The 21997-nt window shown below is 40.3% G+C and overlaps 1 protein-coding gene across 2 annotated transcripts in view; it reads left to right on the top strand.

Annotated features, from left to right (window-relative positions):
* ttyh2 (tweety family member 2) overlaps positions 1-21997 on the top strand; it is a 94962-nt gene that overhangs the window by 33082 nt on the left and 39883 nt on the right. For both annotated transcript variants that reach the window (XM_084740672.1, XM_084740673.1), the window contains exons 3-4: positions 7235-7346; positions 21024-21244. In XM_084740672.1, the coding sequence (XP_084596798.1) occupies positions 7235-7346; positions 21024-21244 (333 nt within the window). The remainder of the gene's footprint in view (positions 1-7234; positions 7347-21023; positions 21245-21997) is intronic.

Below are 21997 nucleotides of genomic sequence, written 5' to 3'. Positions count from 1 at the left end.
GTAGATGCCTACTCGAATCTACGAAAGTCTTTCTCTCTGGATTAGACTGTAGCTGTTTCAAGGAGCAGCACTGAGGGAACTGGAAGGATTGAAAGAGGAGCAGGAAAAAAGAGAAACTCTCTCTCTTTGCACACGCAGTTTCCTTACATTAATTAGATTCTACTATTAAAATGTTCGCATGGTTCAAAGAAATCCGTGTTTCTCCCGGCTACTTTTAACCAATAAGTTTTCTGCGGCCGTGGCGTTAGAGGATCTGTTTAGACAGATGAAAGGAGAGCAACTCCCATTGTATATTTTCTTTTGTATAACTGTAGGTGAAGTTTTATGGTGAGGAACAAAAAAAAGAGAAAACATCCAACAAATAAACTGTGCCAGCATATGCGTCATCATCAGTGGATTATTATTATTAAATGTGGGTGCATGGAGCAAGGCCAATCTTCTTTTATTTGTTTACTGCTTCTTTCTCTCTCGCTCCGTTTGTCCCATTGTCTTGCTCTCTGCTTTTGTGTCATATAATTTCTTGTACACTGTGGTGCTTTCATACCCAAAGCGCCATGAACTTTGAATCCCAGGAAGTACTTATCAAGGAATTAAAAGGCTCCTCCAGCCTGTTGTTGTTTATGTTTCCAGATTACTATTATTAGTTCGCTGATATGTAAAAATGCAATGGCTGGTTTTACATGTAATATTTGCATGTGGTTATTTAACAGTGATAACTCCCAATTTTTAAAAACTGTGGCTCCAAAAAAAAAAATGTTTCAAGCAGTCGACAGCACCACAAGCTCCACTCCCACTCCTGTACTTTTGGAAACTACAGCCGTGTTTCCACCTGAAGTACCAAGAACATTTGGCCCCAGGAACTGCTTTTCAAGGAATTAAAAGGTTCCCTCAACTCTTTTCTGAACAAAATCCGAACTAGTTTGCAGTTCCAGATTTTTAAAAATGAATAGAAATCTTAAGTGCTGCAAACCTCACTCCCAGAGTTCCTGTAGTTTTGGAAAGTACTATAATAATATACCTGGAAGTTAATTTAGATCCTGGTCCCTGTGGTGAAAACACACTGAGTTCCTCCAAAGCTTCCTAGTCCCTTGCAAAGTTCCTGCGGTGGAAACGCAGCCACTGTCAGTCTGTCTCTTTAGGTCTGTCTCCTTTTTCATGTCTGCTCTGCCTTTAATGTATCTCCTCTTCCGTTTCTCGATGGGTTATGTTAAAACCTGCAGTGTGGGTGGTTTGCCTGCAGGGGGTCGGCTAATGAGACTCTGTCCTTGTTGTACTAATTAGGAAAATAGCCCCTGTTGTTCTGCTCCACCTGCACTCAGCATCGACCGCCACACTGTCTGCTGCAGAGCTGCAACAGCTCTGCCAGACTTCAGTGATTCCAGGTGAACGCCGCATGAAGCATCGTTGACTGTGGGTTTATAAGCTTTCTGTTCTGCTTAACACTTATCCGGAGCATCAGGGAGGAGTCTACAAGGTTAAGGACACTGCTCTGGGTCTCAATTTGTCTGACTCCTGCTTACCTTTCCTTTGGTGCTCTCACCTGAGTTGACTCTGGCCTTCATCTGGAACGCATTTTGTACACCAAGAGGTACTTTTTGCAGTTGCTTGAGGGTACGTGGAAAGACTGTGGAGTAGACGTCATAATCAGAAGTTTTTTAACAGGCAAGACAAGAAGTTATAACCGCTGGCTTACTGAATAAAATGGATACACAGGTGATATAGCTTGTATTGGATAAATTGTGAAAAGTAATGGATAACCAGCTGAAATAGTTAGCTTAAAGTAATCTATAAACAGGTAAAATATTTAGCTTGTACTGAATAAATTGTGAAATAGCTAATAGTAATGGATAAACACTTGAAAGGGTTAGCTTATTAGTTAGCTTGTGTTGAATAAACCGAAATAGCTAAAAGAAATGTATAAACAGTTGTATCTTGGGTTTAACCCTTTAAAGTCTAACCATTCCATGTACATTGCATTGGTTGCATTTTTTACTTAAATGTAACAGAGCCTACATGTATTGTCCCTGTCAAATGATTAAATAAGTAAAGAAGTAAATAAATAGCTAAAAATAAATAATATAGTTACTTAAAGTAATGTATAAATAGTTAGAATTGTTAGCTTGTATTGGATAAATTATGGAACGTCTAAAAAAAGTAATGGATAACAGCTGAAATAGTTAGCTCAAGAATTAGCTTGTACTGGATAAATTGTGAAATACCTCAAAATAATGCCTAAATGGTAGAAATATAGAAATTATGATACATAATTGAAAGGTTAGCTAAAAGGATAACTGATAGTTAATTAAACTAAAAGTAAATTGTTAAAATAGTTATCTAAAAATAATAATATCCATTAACAGCTAAAATATTTACTCTAAAGTGGATAAATGGCGGAATAGTTAGCTAAAAGTAACATTGTATAAATGGTAATGCAATGGATATGCTATTAAAATATTAAAATGTAATTTATCTAACCATTAATAGCTGAAATATTTTGCTAAAAGTCATGGCTAAATGATGAGAAAGCTAATAGACAATTGGATTAAGTGGTTAGCTAAAAGTAACACGTGGTTGTAATAAATGCTGAGATAGTTATAAGTGGGTGTGGTGATTGAAAGATCAGAGAAAGCTGTATTGATGTTTTATGGTTTATTAGATGAGCGAAGAGGCAGCCATACTCATAAAACCTTCTAGAGTTAATGAGGTCATAAAATATTGATCTACGATAAATAAAAGTCAAAGAGCCATCTGCTCAGCTCTAGGGAGCACTACTCCTTCCTGTTTCATATTAACTGACATTGATTATCAGATGATGTAGTGAGTTATGTGTCAGTCTGAGCTGGTGATGAGGTAGTAATCCACTACAACAGCTCTGCAATAATGACGCCCCTCACTGTGGTCGTTTCGGAGGCTGCAGTTTGTGCAGATTGGAACAACATGTTAGTCAGCACTCTCAACACAACCCTCATAAAAACACCAAATGAGGAAGTGTTTCTCGCTATGACGCTTTTTGTAGGTTTGTAACCCATAGTAGGCTGAATCAACACTTGTGAACATAAAATGCGTCATAAAAATCTGATTTACTTCAGGCTTGTTGAATTGGATTAAATTGGAGGTGGTGTACTTGATAAACTGGTGACTCAGAGTATAAAGAGTTTCCCTCCGGAAATGGTGCTGCGCCTTGTCATCTCCTGAGTCTTACAGAATCTGCCTGCATCTCATTTAGTGTGACGTGCGCCTGCTGATGGAAAGCCTCATTCATTATAATATCTTATGTGACCTTTGCAGTGCCTGTGCTGACTTGTTTTCCCTGAAGGTTAAAGGGTAACCTTGCAATTTTTTCAACCTGGATCCTATTTTTCCATGTTTTTCTGTCCAAGTGACTAATTGTACAGCCTGCTGAAGTGAAACTGTAGTCCCTCTTGGGAACTGTGCAGAGTCAAAGTAAGACCACTAGAAGTTCAGATTGTTATTAAGTCTCTGACAACATTAAGGAAAGGATCTCGACAGAGAGAGACCTTTTTAAAGAGTCAGATCCATTTTGTTTATCCAGAAAGAGATGCTATATCGCTCTGTTCAAACCGACCAGACTCCATTGACAAAAACAGTCCTTTTTACCTTTCTGGTCTAATGCTGCCTCTAACGGTTTGATTTCGGTGAATCCAATGGCCGCTTTGCGTGTTGCACCATTTCTGTTGTGGCACGTCGTAGTGTCTGTCGCTCAGTGTCCAGAAGGAACCCAAGATTTGAGAAACTCTTGTGAGATTTTTCATTGTTTTGTGGGTCTGATGTTCCCCTTTAGACACTGTCTGTTCCCAGCTGATAGTAACAACATGGATAATTGGATCACAGTCTACTTTTGTGGTGATCCTTTCTCTAATATTGTCAGACACTGAGAATAATAAGTCATGTACAAAAAACATAGGAAAATAGGGTCCAAGTTGGACAAAACCAAAGTTGTGCTTAAATTTTTTATTTCATATAATATAATAATTTCCTGTGAGGATAGCATCAGGTGAGGCTGATTGCCTCTACTTTACAACACAGCAGGAAACCCTGGCATTTTACTGCATTGGCGTTGTTATTCATAGCATGTGACCTTCAATTCATTGTATTAGCTAGAGTCCCTAATGTAACATGGACATTGTCTTTACAAGAGTCTTGTCCAGTGCAGAATAAATTGTGAGATTAGTTTCTACATCTGATCTACCTGTGGTGTTTATGAAGAGAACAATTTCCTCACTGCTTGAAATCTCATCACATGGCGACGACAATGCCACAGCAATTTTTTTGGGTGAAAAAGGAAACTCAGAGAAACTACTTCAGAGTGTGCGTTTATGTTGGTTCTTATTTTGTTTGTGCTGATGCTCCAGCTGAACAAATGAAATCCTTGGATGACTGAATATGCAAAAGTGGTTTCAAATTATGCATACACATTCCAAAACACTGTATTGTATAATTTCTGGTTCAGAGAGTGTTGTTTACATAAACGAACGCCCAAACACTTTCTCGCAGCTTCATCCACTATATTTGCATTGCCCGCTATAGTGAACCATTCAGTTCTGAGGTTTGCATAAACATGTCCATCAAAAGTAGGTTTGCTGCAGCTGCACACGTGTATCTTTATGTATTTCTTAAAAACTATTTTACTACACTGTACAAAAAGCAAGTCTTTGTGTTGAACATGGTGGCTAAGTGTGCAGCACAAAAGCATTTTATGGCAGAGGCACAAACTCTGAATGAGTCTAATTTTATCTCTCCCACACAACCTTAATTGTCTGTGAAGTCTCCAAGATGCTCCCCCCAAGACAGACACACACACGGCAACTCTGCCTCTGCCAATCCGCTGTCTTCGGTCTGTTTGGATGACTATGGCTTTGTTCGGAGTGCAGGCGGATCACAAACGTTTCTCAAATCATCATCTTCAAGACAGACTGTCCACGCTGTTATTTGCAAGCGTTCCCACTGGATTTGTGTGTCTAGACATCACCAACCCATCTGCATAGGTTGCTGTGGTAACCACTTCGCCATCAGTAACTACCTCTGCTTCAGTGTAGTAATTCCACTACTTTCAGCAATACCTTTTCAAATTAATATCGCAATTACTTTTCCCTTACCTGAAAATAGATCACTGCAGAGTACAGCAGACGTAGCTAATGTTCTACCAAATTCTACTGTCTGCTTCAGTGTTTCCCAAACTTTTTATCTGGGGACACAATTTTTTGAAATGACAAACCTCTGCGACCCAAGTTAATAATTTAATTTCTGCATAAATTAATATCCCTGACCAATTTTCCTGCCATTTTCACCTTATTTTGTCTTTAAATGCAGATATGAATCTTAAATTTGCAGAATTTCCTCCATAGTAGTTGATTTATCTAGGGACCCAAATAAAATCTCCTGTGACCCACCTGTGGGTCCCGACCCAGTCTTTGGGAATGACTGGTTTACTTGATAACCAATAAAAGTGTGGTTAACAGGTAGGAACACTATTCGTTGCTGCCTTCTGGTGGTTGGGAATATTAATAATTCCCATCAGTGATAATGGGTACAATGACAGATAAAAAAAAATGGCATTAATGTGCCATTAATAAAAAAATTAAAGAGACATTTACAAGTAACTTTCCCTAGTATATAATTTATTTTATGTGTCCTAATTGCTTAAGCAGTTCATTTAATGTAGAGAGAATGAGCTATTACTTACTAATTGTAAATACTTGTTAAATTTCAGTAGCTTGCCCTGCGTTGCTAACTATGTATGCTATACAGTAACTCTCATAATAAACTGTCTTCTTCCAGTGGGTTCCCTCCAGTTTTGCCTGTACAGAAGTGACTACAGAAGAAGAAGCGTATGTCCACAGACTGTTGTTAAAGTAAGATAAGATAGATGATTAATATTGAAGGCAAGCAGCAGTGTAGATTCTGCTCAGCCACTCTGCTGCACCTGTGGATTTCATGTTGTGGTTGTGTGTCTCGTTGCAAGTGATGCTTTGAAACCCAATTTGAGCTGCTGTACTGAGACATATCTGTAGAAATCTGATTCAGGTTATCAAGGTGACAAGGTATCAAGGTAATTTATTATCATTACACAACACAGGAATGCACAAAAAATGCGAGTTGCAGTTCTTTCATACCACACACACTTTGACTATATCTGTGAATGGAGCATCGTTGATGTAAATACAGAATCCGTCTTCCCTCAACCTGCCCGTGTCATGATCTAGTCAACTCCAGGATGTTGTGGAGGAGCTCTCTGTAAAATGTAGAACAGTTTCGACCATTTTGTGTTCCTGACCGTACATTAGCCAGGCACAGCTTGAGGTCCAATGCTCACCTCCACTCCTACTGGGGTGGTCAGTGGTGGCGCAACCAGCTGATCTGTGCACCTAGTCAAAAGATGCCGTGTGCATTACTGATCGTTTTGAGATCTACCGCCCTTTAATCCAAACCCCACACTTGGTGTGATGTGAGTTTCAGCAATAAAGCCGAAAAAATAACAGGTTGGAAGAGAAAAGTAGCAAAGTTTGAAGGAGTTACCGGCTGCAACATCTACATGCGCCACCGTTGCCATGGCAAATTTGGAAGATTGGTTGAAAGTGCATATCCAACCACCTCCAAATGTGGCTTGCAAAAATCAAATTCCATGTGTTTGTTTGCTTTCCAGACTGTCTAAAATCAATCTGAATCCAATCTGGACATGCCAAAAATAGATTTGGCAGGGCAGTCTGAACAAGGCCTGTGTTCACTTTGGCAATTTACTATTTCATGGACAAAATAACACTTCCGTCTCCTTACAGTGTTTGACCCAAAGTGCCTCCTTACTTTGTATCTTTTCCTGTTTATCCGAAAAGTCAGGGTTGGGAAAAAAAAAAAATGATGATACTGCTTTATGATAATGCCCAAAGTGCCTGAGTGAAAAATAAAACATGAAATATTCATAAAATATTGTGTAGGTGCTGTTTTTTGTTGTGCCAGGTATCTGCCGCAGGATGGGACAGTCTTTTAGAACAGAAACGAAATCGCCACTTTTAGGTCGTTTGGCACTCGTTTTTGAATTCAGTGGGGGGTTTTAATGATGGCTTTGAAGCTGGCAAACTTTGAATGCGGTGATTGAAAAGGACATCACCTCGGACATACGGGATTTACAAGCCAAGTAGCGTTTGCTGTTGTACACTGCTCCTCTCATTAATTTAACACAGGCTCACCTGTCCCTCCATGCCTCTTCTCTCTGCAGCGTCGCAGTGGGTGTGGGTTTCTATGGTAACAGCGAGACCAATGACGGCGTGTACCAGTTGACCTACTCCCTGTACAACGCCAATCACACGCTGGGCGGTGTGGACAGTCTGGTAGGTAAAACACAGCCCTCCTCATGTTAGTGTCATGTGATGAATGTCTCCTACACATAAACACACTTAACGCTCCGTAATGTTCCTGAAGGAATCTGTAAAATTAGCTCATAAAAAAAAAAATAGACTGAAAGTATTCAGCTCAGTTTGTGCGAGTTCTTATCACATCATTTTATAAATGAGAGGCCCCTTCTAGCCAGAAACAAACAGCTGTGAGTGAAGGCTTCAAAAAGGCTGTTTGTGATGTATTCACACACACAAAAACACACACTCCAGAGAGAGGAGGAAAGCCCAGAGGACTCAATTTAGTATGCCTTTAAATGTTTTTATGGTCTTTTTATGGCATTTTACCGCTACACACAAATTGACAGCCTCTCCACACAAAACCTCTCTCCTCCCAGACAGACAGCTCACACACACACACACACATATATACGTTCTCACCCTCCCTGCTCCACCTTCTCCCAGCTGGTGTGGCCTCAGCAGAAACAAAGAATTGTCTTGTGTCTTTTCTTGCGCTCGCTTTAGCTCAGTGTGTGTGCATGATGCTTTTCTATTTTTATCCGTCTCACTTCCCATCTTGGAGACGCTCATCACACTGTCTCGCTGTTGTGAATTTCACACTAATGACAAGGCATTTTTATCCTTTTAGTCAAGAGTCGAAATCAGAGAAGATGAAACAGTTTGATATTTTCTCCCTCTGGATTCTTCCCCCACCAGTGTTTTTGAAAGCGCTGTTTTTCAAGTGAATTGTTAAACTTAATTATCTGTCAACACTGTGTGTCAAAGTACTTCACAATTTGGCTTGGCAGTCTGCAGGATTGTGTAGTTGTCCAAGCTGTACGCTTGAGATTTGAGGCTTTTATTTGAGTCAGACTCAGGTCACAAAAATGATTATTTGACACTCAACTTGGACTTCACTCCCCAAAACGCTATCAAGACAGCTGTGAAAGCAAGATATTCAAATGCTGAGTCACTTTAGTGAGCAGGGACTTGAAAGACTTGGAAATGACTTGAAATTATGAAGACTTGTGTCTTCACTTGGGCTTGTCATTGAGGAAGTGAGACTATACATCTGACAAGCCTTAAAACTTCACTTAAGATTTGTTGTAAATGACCCGAGACTTCTCTTGATCAAATTGAGACGTGCAGACTGATGTGAGGCTTATGTAGATTGACTTGAAACTTGGTTTCAAATGTGTCTAACTCAACTTGACACTAGACATCTAGGTTGAATTAGGGCTTCACTTGAAACTTGTGTAGACTGTCCTGATACTCAACTTGACACTTGACATGTGTATTTTGATTTGAGACTTGTGTAGACTGACCTGTGACTTGACTAGAAATTTGTGTAGACTGACTTAACACCTGTGAATATTGATTACACACTTGACTTTATACTTACACAGACTTACATAGACTTCACTTGAGCCTTGCATAGACTGGCTTGAGATTAATTTAAGGCTTGACTTGTACAGATTGACTTTAGACTTGTAAAGATTAACTTGACATTTATACACAATGACTTGAAATTTGACATAAGACAGTTCAGATTGACTTGAGACTTGTGAAGATTAATTTTAGACTTGTTCAGATTTACTTGAGACTTGTTTAGATTAACTTGAGTCTTGTACATATTGACCTTAGACTTGTAAAGATTAACTTGACATTGACTTGAAACTTGACATAAAACATGTAAAAGATGTGTTCAGATTGACTTGAGACTTGTTCAGATTGATTTGAGACTTGTTCAGATTGACTTGAGACTTGTAAAGATTAACTTGACATTTATGCACGTTGACTTGAAACTTGACATGTAAGAAACATGTAACATGTTTTGTCACAAGATGATGATGATGTAACAAGACGAAAACAAACGAAAGACAAAAACAAAGACGAAAACAACGTAACAAGACTCAACAAGACAAAAACAATGTAAAAGATGTAACAAGATTAAAACAACGTAACAAGACAAGACATGAAACACACAAGATATGAAACATGTAACACGTAAGAAACTTGTTCAGATTGACTTCAGATTTGCTCAGATTAACTTGAGACTTGTTCACATTGACTTGAGACTTAATCAGATTAACTTGAGACTTGTTCAGACTGACTTGAGACTTGATTTGAAACTGTGATGAACATCATATTAACAGGGCCTTTTCCAGCATCATGTTTGTAAACTTTATCTCTGCTGCGTTGTCGCCTCGGTGGAGCGCGACCAGCAGTGATGATGTCAGCTCAGGCAGAGTCTCTGGGTCACTTGCCATCGAAAAGCAGGGATTAAGTCTCCATCTGTGTTAATGGAGATTAATGTGGTGGTATGTGAGCCACTTAATGTGGTGACTCGATGTGGCCTCTGCAGAGAGCCCACAGCCGTGCTCACTCCAGCACTGCGTTACAACTTCTTACGCTGATGATGAAGGAGAACGATCTCAGATTTTAATGGAGAGCAGTTCTTAGCTGTCTCTGGCTCTGATTGATGCACTTTATAAATAATTTAAACAAGAAACATGTAAGAACTCTGATTAGTGATGTTGGTTGGTGTGTAGAGCTGCCGTAGGTTGCCAGTTGGGATTAGTCCTTGTGTCAGCTGGGATTAGTTCTGACTGCTCCATGTTAGCTGGTACATTAACCAGCTAACATAAACCATACACACGTTAGCCTTTTCGATTTACTCCATTTAACTGATTTAACCACATGTTCAGCTTGTATTACCAATACAGATGGATAGATACATCTGCAGATTGTATGAATTATTCACTGACTGACTTGCTTAGATTAACTCAAGACTTGACTTGTGACTTGTGTGGATTCACCTGAGATTTGACTTGAGACTTGTAAAGATTGACTTGAGACCTGGTGATAATCTTGTAATGCAGAGGTGGGAAGTACAACTACTTTGTTACTGTACTTATGTAGTTTTCATGAATCTGTATTTTACTTGACTATTTCTTTCTTTCTTTCTTTCTTTCTTTCTTTCTTTCTTTCTTTCTTTCTTTCTTTCTTTCTTTCTTATCTATTTATTTATTTCATAATATTATATTTTTACTTCCTTTAACACAAATATCTGTACTTTGGACAGTTATTTTCAAGGCATATGAGGGAAAATATTGATTATTTTGCATCTTTGCACACTGACTATCCAACATCAGGACAGGATGGGACAATAATGACATAAGACATTTCCTTGGACTAGACCAAAAGGACATGACAGGATGTTACAAGACAAAAATAACATAACAAGACAAAAATTATGTAAAAGACATAGCAAGACAAAGATGACATAATGACCAAAACGTAAACGTAAATGACTTAACAAAACGAAAACAATGTAACAAGACTCAACAAGACAAAAACAGCGCAAAAGACGTAACAAGACGAAAACAACGTAACAAGACTCAACAAGACAAAAACAATGTAAAAGATGTAACAAGATGAAAATGACATAACAAGACGTATCAAGGACGAAACCAACTTGACAAGGCGAAAATGACGAACAAGACAAAAAAGTAGCAAGATGAACCAGACAGAGGGGGAGAAAAGGTGAGGTTCAGTTAGCTTTGCACAGACACAGTCGGTAAAAATGTCCTTCAGAGGGCTACTTTTTACTTTTAAACTTTTCAGAGCCTTTACTTCATTTTTCAGTCAGTTTCAATCAGTACTTCTGCTTTTACCAGAGTCTTTATTCACACAAGTATCTGCACTTCTACTTGAGTGAAGAATGTGCGTGCTTTTGTCACCTCTGTTGTAAAGCACTTAGCCACATTCATTGCTCAAAGTCATATTAGCAAGCGGAGAGAAATCATTAACATACAGCTCATCTGAAAGCCTGTCAGTGAGTTCCTCTGGGATGTGTGAACTCGTGCAAACACATAATTGGACATGCCGGCTTTTATGTTAGCATCTTATAGTGCGTGTGTGCGTGCTCGCCCGTGTGTGTGTGTGTGTGCATGAGTGAGTTCAGTGCATGCAGCTATAGACTGTTAAGGAGTCTAGTTCTCGAGTAGGACAAAGAGCCCAGTGTGCCACACACAGTTCCCAGTCTCCCCCCACCTAATCAACCATGAGCCCAGGAGACAAAGCCATTTGACGGCGAAGAACAAGGAGCAATGCTTGCCTGTCTGATTGGCAGAGTCGGGATTGAAATCGGTATTGAAATCATTGACAATGAAGGCCTCACTGCCGTTTGGCCCACACAAATGCCTTTTAGCCCGGCTCCAAGAGAGTTTAGAAGTGAGTTCGCCTCTAAAGACTCAGTATATAAGAGAGGAAAGGAAGGAAGTTAGACTCATTATCAGAGGATGCTTTTTTCTCAGCTACCTTGATTAGTTACGGTCTGGAATATATGCTTATGATGTGTTTATGAGCACACACACACATTTTCGCACTGAAACACACACCATCTTTAATTGTGAGGATGTTAATTAGCTAAACAAAACACTTGCATACAAAGTGAGGTGCAATTTGGAGACATTACTTTCAAACAGAGATGCAACAAAAACCATCAACAGGCCTGTAAAATCTGGAAACTGGCCAAAGTAGATGCTTTATCTATGCTGTAATGGGACTGAAGTGACATTTGAAGCATTTAGCTGCAGTAATAATAAGTCTATTGTTTGGAGATGGGTGTTGTGCGAGAGTTTTGGCAGCCAGCATTCACCCAATGGACCGGGTCCATGTCTGGGTCAGTCACTGAGCACATTTGGCCAGAACTCAAACATGGTTTGGAAGTTGGCCCACTTCATAATTACAAACATGCATATTTCCACAGCGTTCTCAAAATATGCTCTCTGTAATAATATATAATAATAAGGCATTCATAATATGAGGGAACAATTATGAACTGAAAAGCTGAACTCACTGATTTTTGTTCCCAGTCCTCACAGTGTTCCCAATAATTAACCTGCCTCTCTTTCGTATTGGGGGAGATCTGCACCAACGCGGAGAGAAGCTCCGCACAGACGGTCCAAATTGGCCCAGGTGGTGTTCAGACCTTCGTGCTGTGAGGCGACAGTGGTAACCGCTGAGCCACCATGCTGTGTGAGTCTGTGCACATGCATGTTCACAGTCTGTCCCTGGTTTTTGTCCAGAAAAAGGATTCTCCTTTCTCAAAGGAGTTCAAGCAAGGACAGAGGCTAATTTTGTTAAACACTGGCTACTAAACACCGAAATTTGGTAGTGCATTTTGGGTGGTTGAGATGTAAACTTGTGTAAAAAAAAAAACAATACAGAAGACACATTATGTCCTTTCTAGCAACTTACAGTCCTTATACTTGTTGCTGTTTTGTTATTTCATAGTCCACCTTTTGTGTTTCTCCTGTATTTACTTCTGTATTTCAGTAGCACCGACATACTAGTAGCTAACCAGTGATGAGTACTGTTCACTGTTTTTGTAGGATGTTTAACTAAAAGGCGTGAAGAAATCAGGATGCAGGGATAGACGCTAATATTTTTAAGCACTGGCCACCAAGCCTCTAAATTTATTGGCCAAAGTACATTTTGGGTGGTCCAAATCTAAACTTGTGTAAAAACAATACAGAAAATGTAATTTAACACAACTTTTTAAAGACTAAATGCAAGTTTTACTGGTAAAACAAACTCCTGTAGGCTGTTTTAGGAATTTAGTGTGGCACACTCAACTGAAACAAAGAATGAATCACTGAATATTCTGAAACAAATCTTAGTCGAGGACAGCTGTAGTTGTCTTCACTATCAACAGTCTCAGTCTCTACTGACAGATCAGAAGCTTGTGGGAGAAAACACAAGCAGTCCACGGAGGCTCTTTTTTGCTGTCTGCAAGCAATATCTCCATAGCTGCAGCTGCCCAGATGTGTAGATATGAGAAAATATAAAGATCTCTTTGACATCTGGATGGGTGTTTTAGTATGTGTGCTGGCAGGTCCGATCCACTTGAGATATGACGAGTGGACGGATTTGCTGACTTCCCTTCTCTCACGTGGCTGAATGGGCAGCCTTGTAGAGTTGAAGGGAAAGTACTGACGCTGGGCCAGAGGTCATCTCTGCAGCCAAACCACGTTCCACTCCCCCCTCTGTGTGAACTCTTGCTCTCATACAGACATTCAAAAAGTGGTTGGAATTGCTCTCATCAGATTGTGTATCACAGTACTTACAGCAGCGTGACAATACAACTTCCTTCCTTTGGACAACAATCATCGCTGTGTGGGCCACTGGGTTTTACCAAAGGTCTTGATTTAATGCCTGCTCAGTGTTTCATCAACAAACCCATAAACACCTGCAGGACAATCTCTTAAAAGCTCTGCGGTCAAGTATCTGAGAGGAAAAAGTGGGAGTAGGAAAGAATATATTTTTAAAGAGATGTTCTGCTGAGCTTCGGTACCCAGCGGTGAAGATGAGCGGTGATGATGGTCTCTATCTTTGGGGTTACCGAGCTGCTGAGGCACTTCAGACCCATGTTCCATTTCATGCTCTAGCTCCCGCATTCAATTTTAATTGAAGTAACTCTCTCCACTATTGGACAGAGACAGCGAGTTGGAGCAGAAAAAAAGATTTAATTTCCATATTAACCTTTGTTATTCTTTAACAAATATGCTCATCGGTTGTCATTTATCAAGCGCTTACAGGATGAGTACAGAATATAGTGTAATAGTAAGTGATTCTTGGATGTTTGCTCAGTAGCTATATTCATCCCAGCTTACTTCTTAGACTGATAAGTCAGTGGCTGCCATGGGGTGAGAGTTGTGCAGAATTGATCCGTCATTTACAAACCGTATAAGATACGCCAAGTCAGCCTCTTTTGGCAGCAAACAGGAAACAACATGAAAACAAACTTTGGCAAGCAATTTTCTCTTTCAACTCAGAGATGGACACCGTGGGAGGTTCGTATCGCTCTGTTTCGTGTTTTCAGAGTCATCTCTCAAGCATCACTTCCTCGGAGGCAGTGTACCAGCCCCGACAGTCTTAAAGATAGAGATCCAAATCTAGTGAAGGAAGTGGGATTTATATTCTGTGGAGCCTGAGAGGCAGTGATGTAATGTTGGGGCTAAAACATATTCAGGAAAGAACCTGATCCAACTACTCAGATGAAAATAAATGGTCTGAAGTCAATTAATATGTAGTTAGAGCTTTGACGGTATGGATTTTTCTGACTGCTTGATGGAGATTTGCTGCTGCTGTCTTCTTGTCCTTCCTTCAATAAAGTTCTTATTTGACTTTATTGAAGGATAAATGTAGCGTGGTTCCTCTCAGTAATAGAGCAGTGTGTAATGTGTGTGGGGCATACAAGTGAGGTAGAGTGAGTAGCAGACGAGTGATGGTGATGCCCAGAGTGGAGCAGAAACTTAGACGTAGCAGTAAGCTGTCAACGTGGCAGTAAATGTACAGTACAGGTTACAGTGTGTCAGTCAATAAACGCTGCAGCTTCACAGGAAGAAGAGTCTCTTCTGTTTTTTCCCCAACTGTTGGAACAGTGACAGGGTTTATCCCTGAAGTAAGCTGTGCAGGAAAAGCTAACATTAAGCTAATGCTACTGCTGACACTAGCATTGTACCTTTAGAATGTTGGGTCTGTTGTGAAGTCTTGAACTGCGGTGTCTTTTTGGAGAATTTTGTTGTTGTTGTTAGCATGTTGTTAGCTGCCCACTCGCAATCCCATGGTGTCTTGGGTTAAGTGATATCAAGTGAATCACACAGTGGAATATAGTGAGTTTGACCCTTCAAAATAAAATGTCCAGTGATGATGGTGCTGAGCTCAACCCTGCGGTAGGCATCAAATGATCACCATAGCCCTATATGTATTATCAATAGTAATACAATTGTTTCCATGCATAATGCAAGTACTTATCTCTTTGAAATGGCATAGAATTGATGCTCATGTAAAAGAGAACCTTTCCATAATGCCCGTTGATCTGTATTTTCTTCCCTTTCCTGAAGCTAGACTCTACATTTGCTATTTGACAGCACATTGTCATTTTTTTCAGCCCAGGGCCACTTGTCATTTGTCAGAGTTATGTAATTTATCATGATTTCTTATGTTTTGTTGTTTGTTGTTTTCCCTCCAGTGTGTAGAAATGAATATCCCACAGTAAAAAAAAAAACAAAAAAACAAAAAGCTTTGCAGCGAACGCACTCTGCTGAAGATTGTTTGTTTAGAAAGACGTGCGGCAGAGAGTGCTTCTCCATGGCCTCAAAACATCAGACTGAGATAAAGACTGAGAGGACTCGGACTGGGAATCATATCTTCTTGATCGGTGCGGATCACTTACACGGTGAGGATCAGACCAAGACGAAGGAGAGATTAGCTGGATTGGCTGTCTCCCCAGGCGTTTTAGATAAGATTCTCACACAGGAGGCAAGGATCAGATACATGCCTTCATTTTTCATCTGTGATTTCATCTGCTCAGACTGAGAACTAAGGAGAGGTTTTGATGAGCGATCAGATAACAAACTACAGAGCACCACAAGCCTGTGACTGTGATCTCAGTGGCGGCTTTAGTGTGGTTCTTTTTTGTCGTTAAAAAAAAAAAGTAAAGCCACTATGTGTAGGTTCTTTATGTGAATATGACATCTTTCAAATAATTCTGAAGGCTCAACACTTTATTTGTGGAAAGGTCAGCCAGTCTCAGTGATAACTGAAACTGTCTGTTATTCAGTCCAGTGCTTCCCTGATAATTGCACAGGCCTGGGGTGCTACCAGGCCAATGGAAACCTCCTACCAGGCCAAAAAACTTCCAAAAATGATGCCTAATACCAATTAATTGATAAACCAATGATTTGCATTGGATGCAAGTGCCACTGGAATCAGGGTCCCTTTAATTTCCTGTGGAACGTTAGCATACTACTTGGTACTGGATTAGCATGTAAAGTTAGCGTAAACATTGTTGACACCAGTCCAAATGAAGCTTAGCCAGTCAAAAAAACAAAAGTAAACACAGACAATCATCTGTTTTGTTTTGTTTTTTTCAGTGCATACTGAAAAAAACACTGAAGTTCTTTCATTTCAGTGTCTTTTATGATACGGCCACCGGGATCTCCTCAGGGAGTCTTCAAATTCTGCACATAGTGGCTATAAATAATAAATTTGCATGTTTTTGTCTTTTGAAATATTGATAACTGATCTTTAGAGCAAGACTGCATTAGTTCATTTCTAAACATATATGCATGGCGCAGTATTTAGCGCCGCAACTCACTGCAAGAAGGTTCTAGACCCTCAAACCTGGCAGCCAGGTGGGCTGGTCTGTGGAGAGTTTGCATGCTATCCCCTTGCCCGCGTGCATTTAATGTCCTAAAGATAGGCAGGTTCAGTTAACCAGCGACTCTCAATGGCCTGTGCATGTGAATGTGTTTCTGTGTGTCAGCCCTGTGATTGGATGACACCCGTCCAAGATTTAGTGGAGTCTGTGAGTGTGACTGGCTGGTTGGCTGGCTGGCTGGCAGCCCTTGCAGGTGCTAGCTCGCTGTTGCATCAGTTTTTAGAGCTTCTCAACTCTGAAAATGTTGGAGCAAATTTTTTGATTTACCATTAATTTTCATGAAACTGACAATATTCAAGGCCTCACCATTGATTTCTTTCCTCAGATATTTTCAGAAGTGAATTTAATTCTGAAATATTATATGTAAAAAACTTGTTAGTCTGTTTCTCTGCTGTTTTGGAACAATGGGAATGAAAATGTGAGCTGCATGGCTAAGTTAGCATCAGTTAGCATCATAGTTAGGGAGGATGACAAAGGCTTGTGCTGCCCTACCCTGCCCCTGATTAGCTTATACTGATATTCAATCCACGCATAACCTACTAAACTCAAACCACTCAAACCAACAAAGGTAACGAGTACAAGCCAATCAGAGGGAAAGTCATGACTTCACCATCCTGGGGAAACAAACAGCATAGGGACGGGTTTTCACGCATGGCATTGTGGGTAGGTGCATCCAGCAATTCGTGATAGCTGCTCCCAGAGATGGTCAAGGTTCCTCGAGGATATTGTAATAACTTTGCTGATCTTGGCAGCCTAATATTGTAATTTAGAATTAAATATCTGTGAGACTACATGACACTCCCATCAACCTCAAATGTACTTTATGTGTAATGCTTTTTAGCACATATTAGCATGCTCACAGACTAAACTAAGAAGGTGAACCTAGCGAAGTTAGTTGCTGAACATTAGCATGTTGGCATAGTCACTTTAAGCATGTTAGGATGCCGATGTTAGCATTTAGCCTCACAGAGCGGCTAGGTTGGCTGTAGACTCTCAGCCTTGTTCGCAGTCGTCTAGTGTGGGCCGCACGTTCAATGCAAACCCAACTAATTACTTCCACCCAACCTCTTCTCACCTCAGCTTCAGCAAAACCCTGTCCCTGACTAACACAGCAACAATGAGTTCTCTCTCCTGTGAATGCCAAGTACCTAGAGCTGAATGAAAGCATTTATTACCCTTTTTAATTATCAAATAGCAGGATGTCTCTGTGAATGCCATTTCCCTGTAAACAACTTCCCCCTCCTAGCAAAGCACCGAGTAATTAAACCCAAGAAAATAAGCAGAGCCAGTACAGGAGATGTTTGCTCCTTACACTTAATCTGGTCTTGCTGGATTCGGCCTATTAGGTAAAAATCTGATGTGTGAAAAAAATTGGCGCACCTGTATTAGTTTTGTTTGTTGTTTGCTTTAGAGGATTACACTTCCCCCTGGGGAATGGATTAGTTGCTATATGATTATATGGCTTAGAAAAAGTAAACAATCGGTTTCATTAGTGAGGTATCAATTTGGGAAAAAGTCTGACAAACAACAGCAGTAGTGGAATACAAAACTACAGCACCAGCAAACCTACTATTTCACCTCTGGGCTCTCTAGGTTTGGCTGTTTTCCAAGCTGAACTGTTTACTCAAAATGGACCTCTTCACTAACACCCACACTCAGTGCTCTCCCACACTGTCCCCTCTCTCTGCTCCGCTGCTGATTGGCAGCACAGGCCGGCCTCATGTTTAGGCTAATGTCACCTTTGGCCACTGTTTTTCTCTTTTTTTTTTTAGGAAAACTTTCTCAGGCAGAAAAGTTGTCCGAAGGTTCCCACACATGAGCAGGATTGTGCGCTGTGCTCGCCTCTAAGAAAAGTCAGTGCATTATTATTTTAGTAGAGCAGTGGAGTATATAAAAAAACATTATTATCTCTTCAAACTGATATACTGCTGGCAGCTTTACAAAACTTGTGCCTTACTGTTCCTAGAATGATACTCAATTGGCAGTTATGTTACATGTTATTTATCAGTGCATACTTTATCATAGCCTATGTATGGTTCAGGAAGCTTTGAGGAGATCATGCGATCGGTTTTAAAATTACAGTTACTAATCAAAGTGTTGGTTATTACAATTACATCTAAATATTCTTGTTGCATTCAGGTCACTGATTGAGTTTTGAATTGTCATATTAATCATGCTGGCTGAGCTCATTCTAGCATCAGTAGTGTTGGGTATCGTTTGAAAAATTACAATACCAGTACCAGTACCAGTACGCTTAAAGTGATACTGATGCAGATATACTACTTCATAGAGTTGGGTGATACGTTAAAATTGGCGATGTCTTCGTCCGCCTGCCCCACTTCCACCCATCCTCTCGAGTCTCAGCTAGGACATGTGCGCAAGCGGCGAATCCACTATGTTATACATGCTGCGTACGTTCACTACGCCCAATAAACATCAAGAAATTAAGTATTCTTACACTTATTTTCCCTTTTAAACAGAGAAATTAAATTATACACCTTCTGAATATAAGTTTCTCTCTTTTACCGAACTAAAACAAGATTAATTGGCTTTTTAAATCCTTGGAAAGAACACTTCATTCAAACTTGACAGAAAAGCACGTAAAACTCACCAAAACTGTCTTTGTTAGTCTGTCCACTCTTCCAGCAATCATCAACTCTGAGTTGGTCAAATTAAATCCTTAATTCACTGCATCAAAAGAGTGTAAAGGGTTTAATTCTGCAGGCTGTTTATCTCTCACTCCTCACCCAGCTCAGCACACTCATGGTTGGGCTGAGTGGGTATGAACTGCGCCGCTGGATGAAAGCACGGTGTGTTGCCGAGCTGTCACTCTGTAGATGATTACATTAGCAAAATAGAATTACAAATATCACCCCCATAATCATCCAAAAAAAGCAACAGGCGAGTGCTTCATTTGATGCCTTTTTTTCCTACTTTAGTCGATACCCAATCAAATATGGAAGCATTCCTGGAATAATCTTTGCATGTAGTATGTTTGGTGGCGTCTTAGTGCACTGAACTGCCAACAAATACAGCATACTTGACCTCATCACACCACATACTGTATGGGTTGTGGCTGCGGCTCTACTGAACCAATCACACGTTGCATCATATCAAAGATTGATGCAATGTGTGATTGACTGTGAGCAAAACCATACAAATAGTATTTTTTTCATAGATATGGGTAGTTGAATGCAGGTATTGTTGTTGCCTGCAGAAGTTTCAATACTACTTGGTACTGGATTATTTTGTCAAGACCTTAAAGCAGTGGTTCTGGGGCACTCCCGGGGTCCTTGAGGGGGTTCCAGGGGGTCCCCAGCAAAAAGGGGAATGGTCACTGTAAGTAAGAAAATGACAGCATCTATGACAATTTGGTCAGAGGTGTTTAATCTATACTCATTTAGCAGTGGCGTGCAACCACAGCAAGGAAGTTACCACAACTGCAACACACTGTAATTTAGCCTTCAGTCCAGATGCTTTAGAACTAATGATTATATAACAATTTGCAGAATTTTTAACATTAGAAGCTCATCTTTAAGCACAACTGAGACGTGAACAGCAACAGATATGAGACAATGCTAGAATTATTGCCCAATGAATCACAGCTGTATTAAAATTACAGAGGAAACACAGCACAGTTTCTGTAATAAAACATCAAAAAGCAAAAATCTTTTCAGATGGAGGACCCTGGGGCAAAATCTTATCATATGGGTGCCCGCGATCTAATTTGTATGAGTTTAGGAACCCTTGGCTTGTAAAAGTTTGAGAACCACTGCCTAAAAGGTGTTATGCTGAGATATTTCATCATTTTCGCTGTCTTGCCGAGGCTGATATGAATGTCATTAGTTTTGCAGGTATTTTGTGCATAAACCAAAGTACTAGACAAATAGAATGGTTCACCTGTTGATGGTGCTGGATGAAAAGTCAGGGGATCGCAAACGTGATCACAATTCATCCTGAAGTTCTCTGCAGCTTATCCAATAGTTGAGACATTTCAGTATGAATCACAATTTGAACATAGTGGTGGCATTAGGTGAAAAGTCAGGGGATCCTCAAAAGTCAGGAGGATTCATTCTTTGTGTTCTGTATAAATCTGCATGGTAATCCATCCTTTAGTAGTTGAGAAACTGTATTTCAATCTGGATCAAAGTGGTGGATTTCCATCCCTGGAGCCATGCATAAGAATGAGTTTATTTTCTGCTTCATTTGATGTTTTTGGTGATGTTGTGGAAGGTCACACATGCAGAATTGGCCTTCTTACTGAGTGCAAAAAATACACACATACCCACGCTCATTATCCTCTACACATTAGGCAGAAGCTGTTCATTCCCTGCTATATTGATGTATTCTAGATACTCTTTCATGTTTGATATTCTGCTCCCAACTTCAGTACTGTTGAACAATTCATCTGACCCCCACGCCTCTCCTCTCGCGCCCTGAAGGTAACTGGCACCATGGGCAGCATGAAGAGCGGCCTGCACCAGCACCTCGCGAGGCTGGACGAGATCTTTGCCACGCGGGGCGACTACGTGCAGACCCTGCAGTTCATGCAGCAGATGGCCGACAACGTGATCAAACAGCTGCTGGGTTTGCCCGACTGGGAGGAGGCTAAAGTGGACCTGGCATCCATCGCTGAGCAAACGGCAAACATAGAGTACTACAGGTGAGGAGCACAAAAATACACAATGATTGAGATGCTACAGATGCGAGGCTTCTAGTTAAAGGAACAATCAACAGTCTTTTCCTAAAAAAAGCAATGTATAGACAAAATATAAACAATATCCCTCTAAATCATCACTTGTCACCCACTAGAAGTATGTAGTGGTGGCTGATTTTCTCATATTTTGCTGTGCTTGGGAGGTTTCTGTGCTTCAGCCTGTTTGGCAGTGGTGTGTAGCCCCCAGCCAATCGAGCGCAGAGGTTTAGAGGTCAGGGGCTTCATTACAGAAAGATTTCTGAAATGCTTGTCATGACAGGAAAAATCCCATCTTCCTATTACAGAAGCAGGTCCTAAACTCGTGGACGTGTCCTGTCCTGCGTCAGACCTCATATCTCATTGCAACTCAGGAAATCCTAACAAGATGCACTTCCTTTTTGGGAAGTTTGGGGAAGTTTTCTTGCCAATTATTGACCCATTTAAAAATGAATCATCTTCGCAGACGATATAAAGTCATTAATATGTGATCAGAGAAATTTAAAGAATTATCATAGAGTCTGAGTAGTCTTTCAATCATAATATTTAGTATTCAAGTTGTTCCCCATCTTAATTGTGATTTCCATACAGTTTTATCAACAGTGTTGCTGCCATTTCTTTTCTTTCATTTCATTTTTGCCTTTGATAGGACACCTCTAGACAGACAGGAAATGGGAAGGAGAGAGTGGGGAAGATGCACATCAAAGAGCTGCCACCCTAAGT

Source organism: Lutjanus erythropterus, chromosome 17, assembly GCF_056507025.1.
Source record: "Lutjanus erythropterus isolate fLutEry1 chromosome 17, fLutEry1.hap2, whole genome shotgun sequence".
Classification (NCBI taxonomy): domain Eukaryota; kingdom Metazoa; phylum Chordata; class Actinopteri; order Lutjaniformes; family Lutjanidae; genus Lutjanus; species Lutjanus erythropterus.
This window is presented reverse-complemented; position numbering and strand designations above follow the sequence as displayed.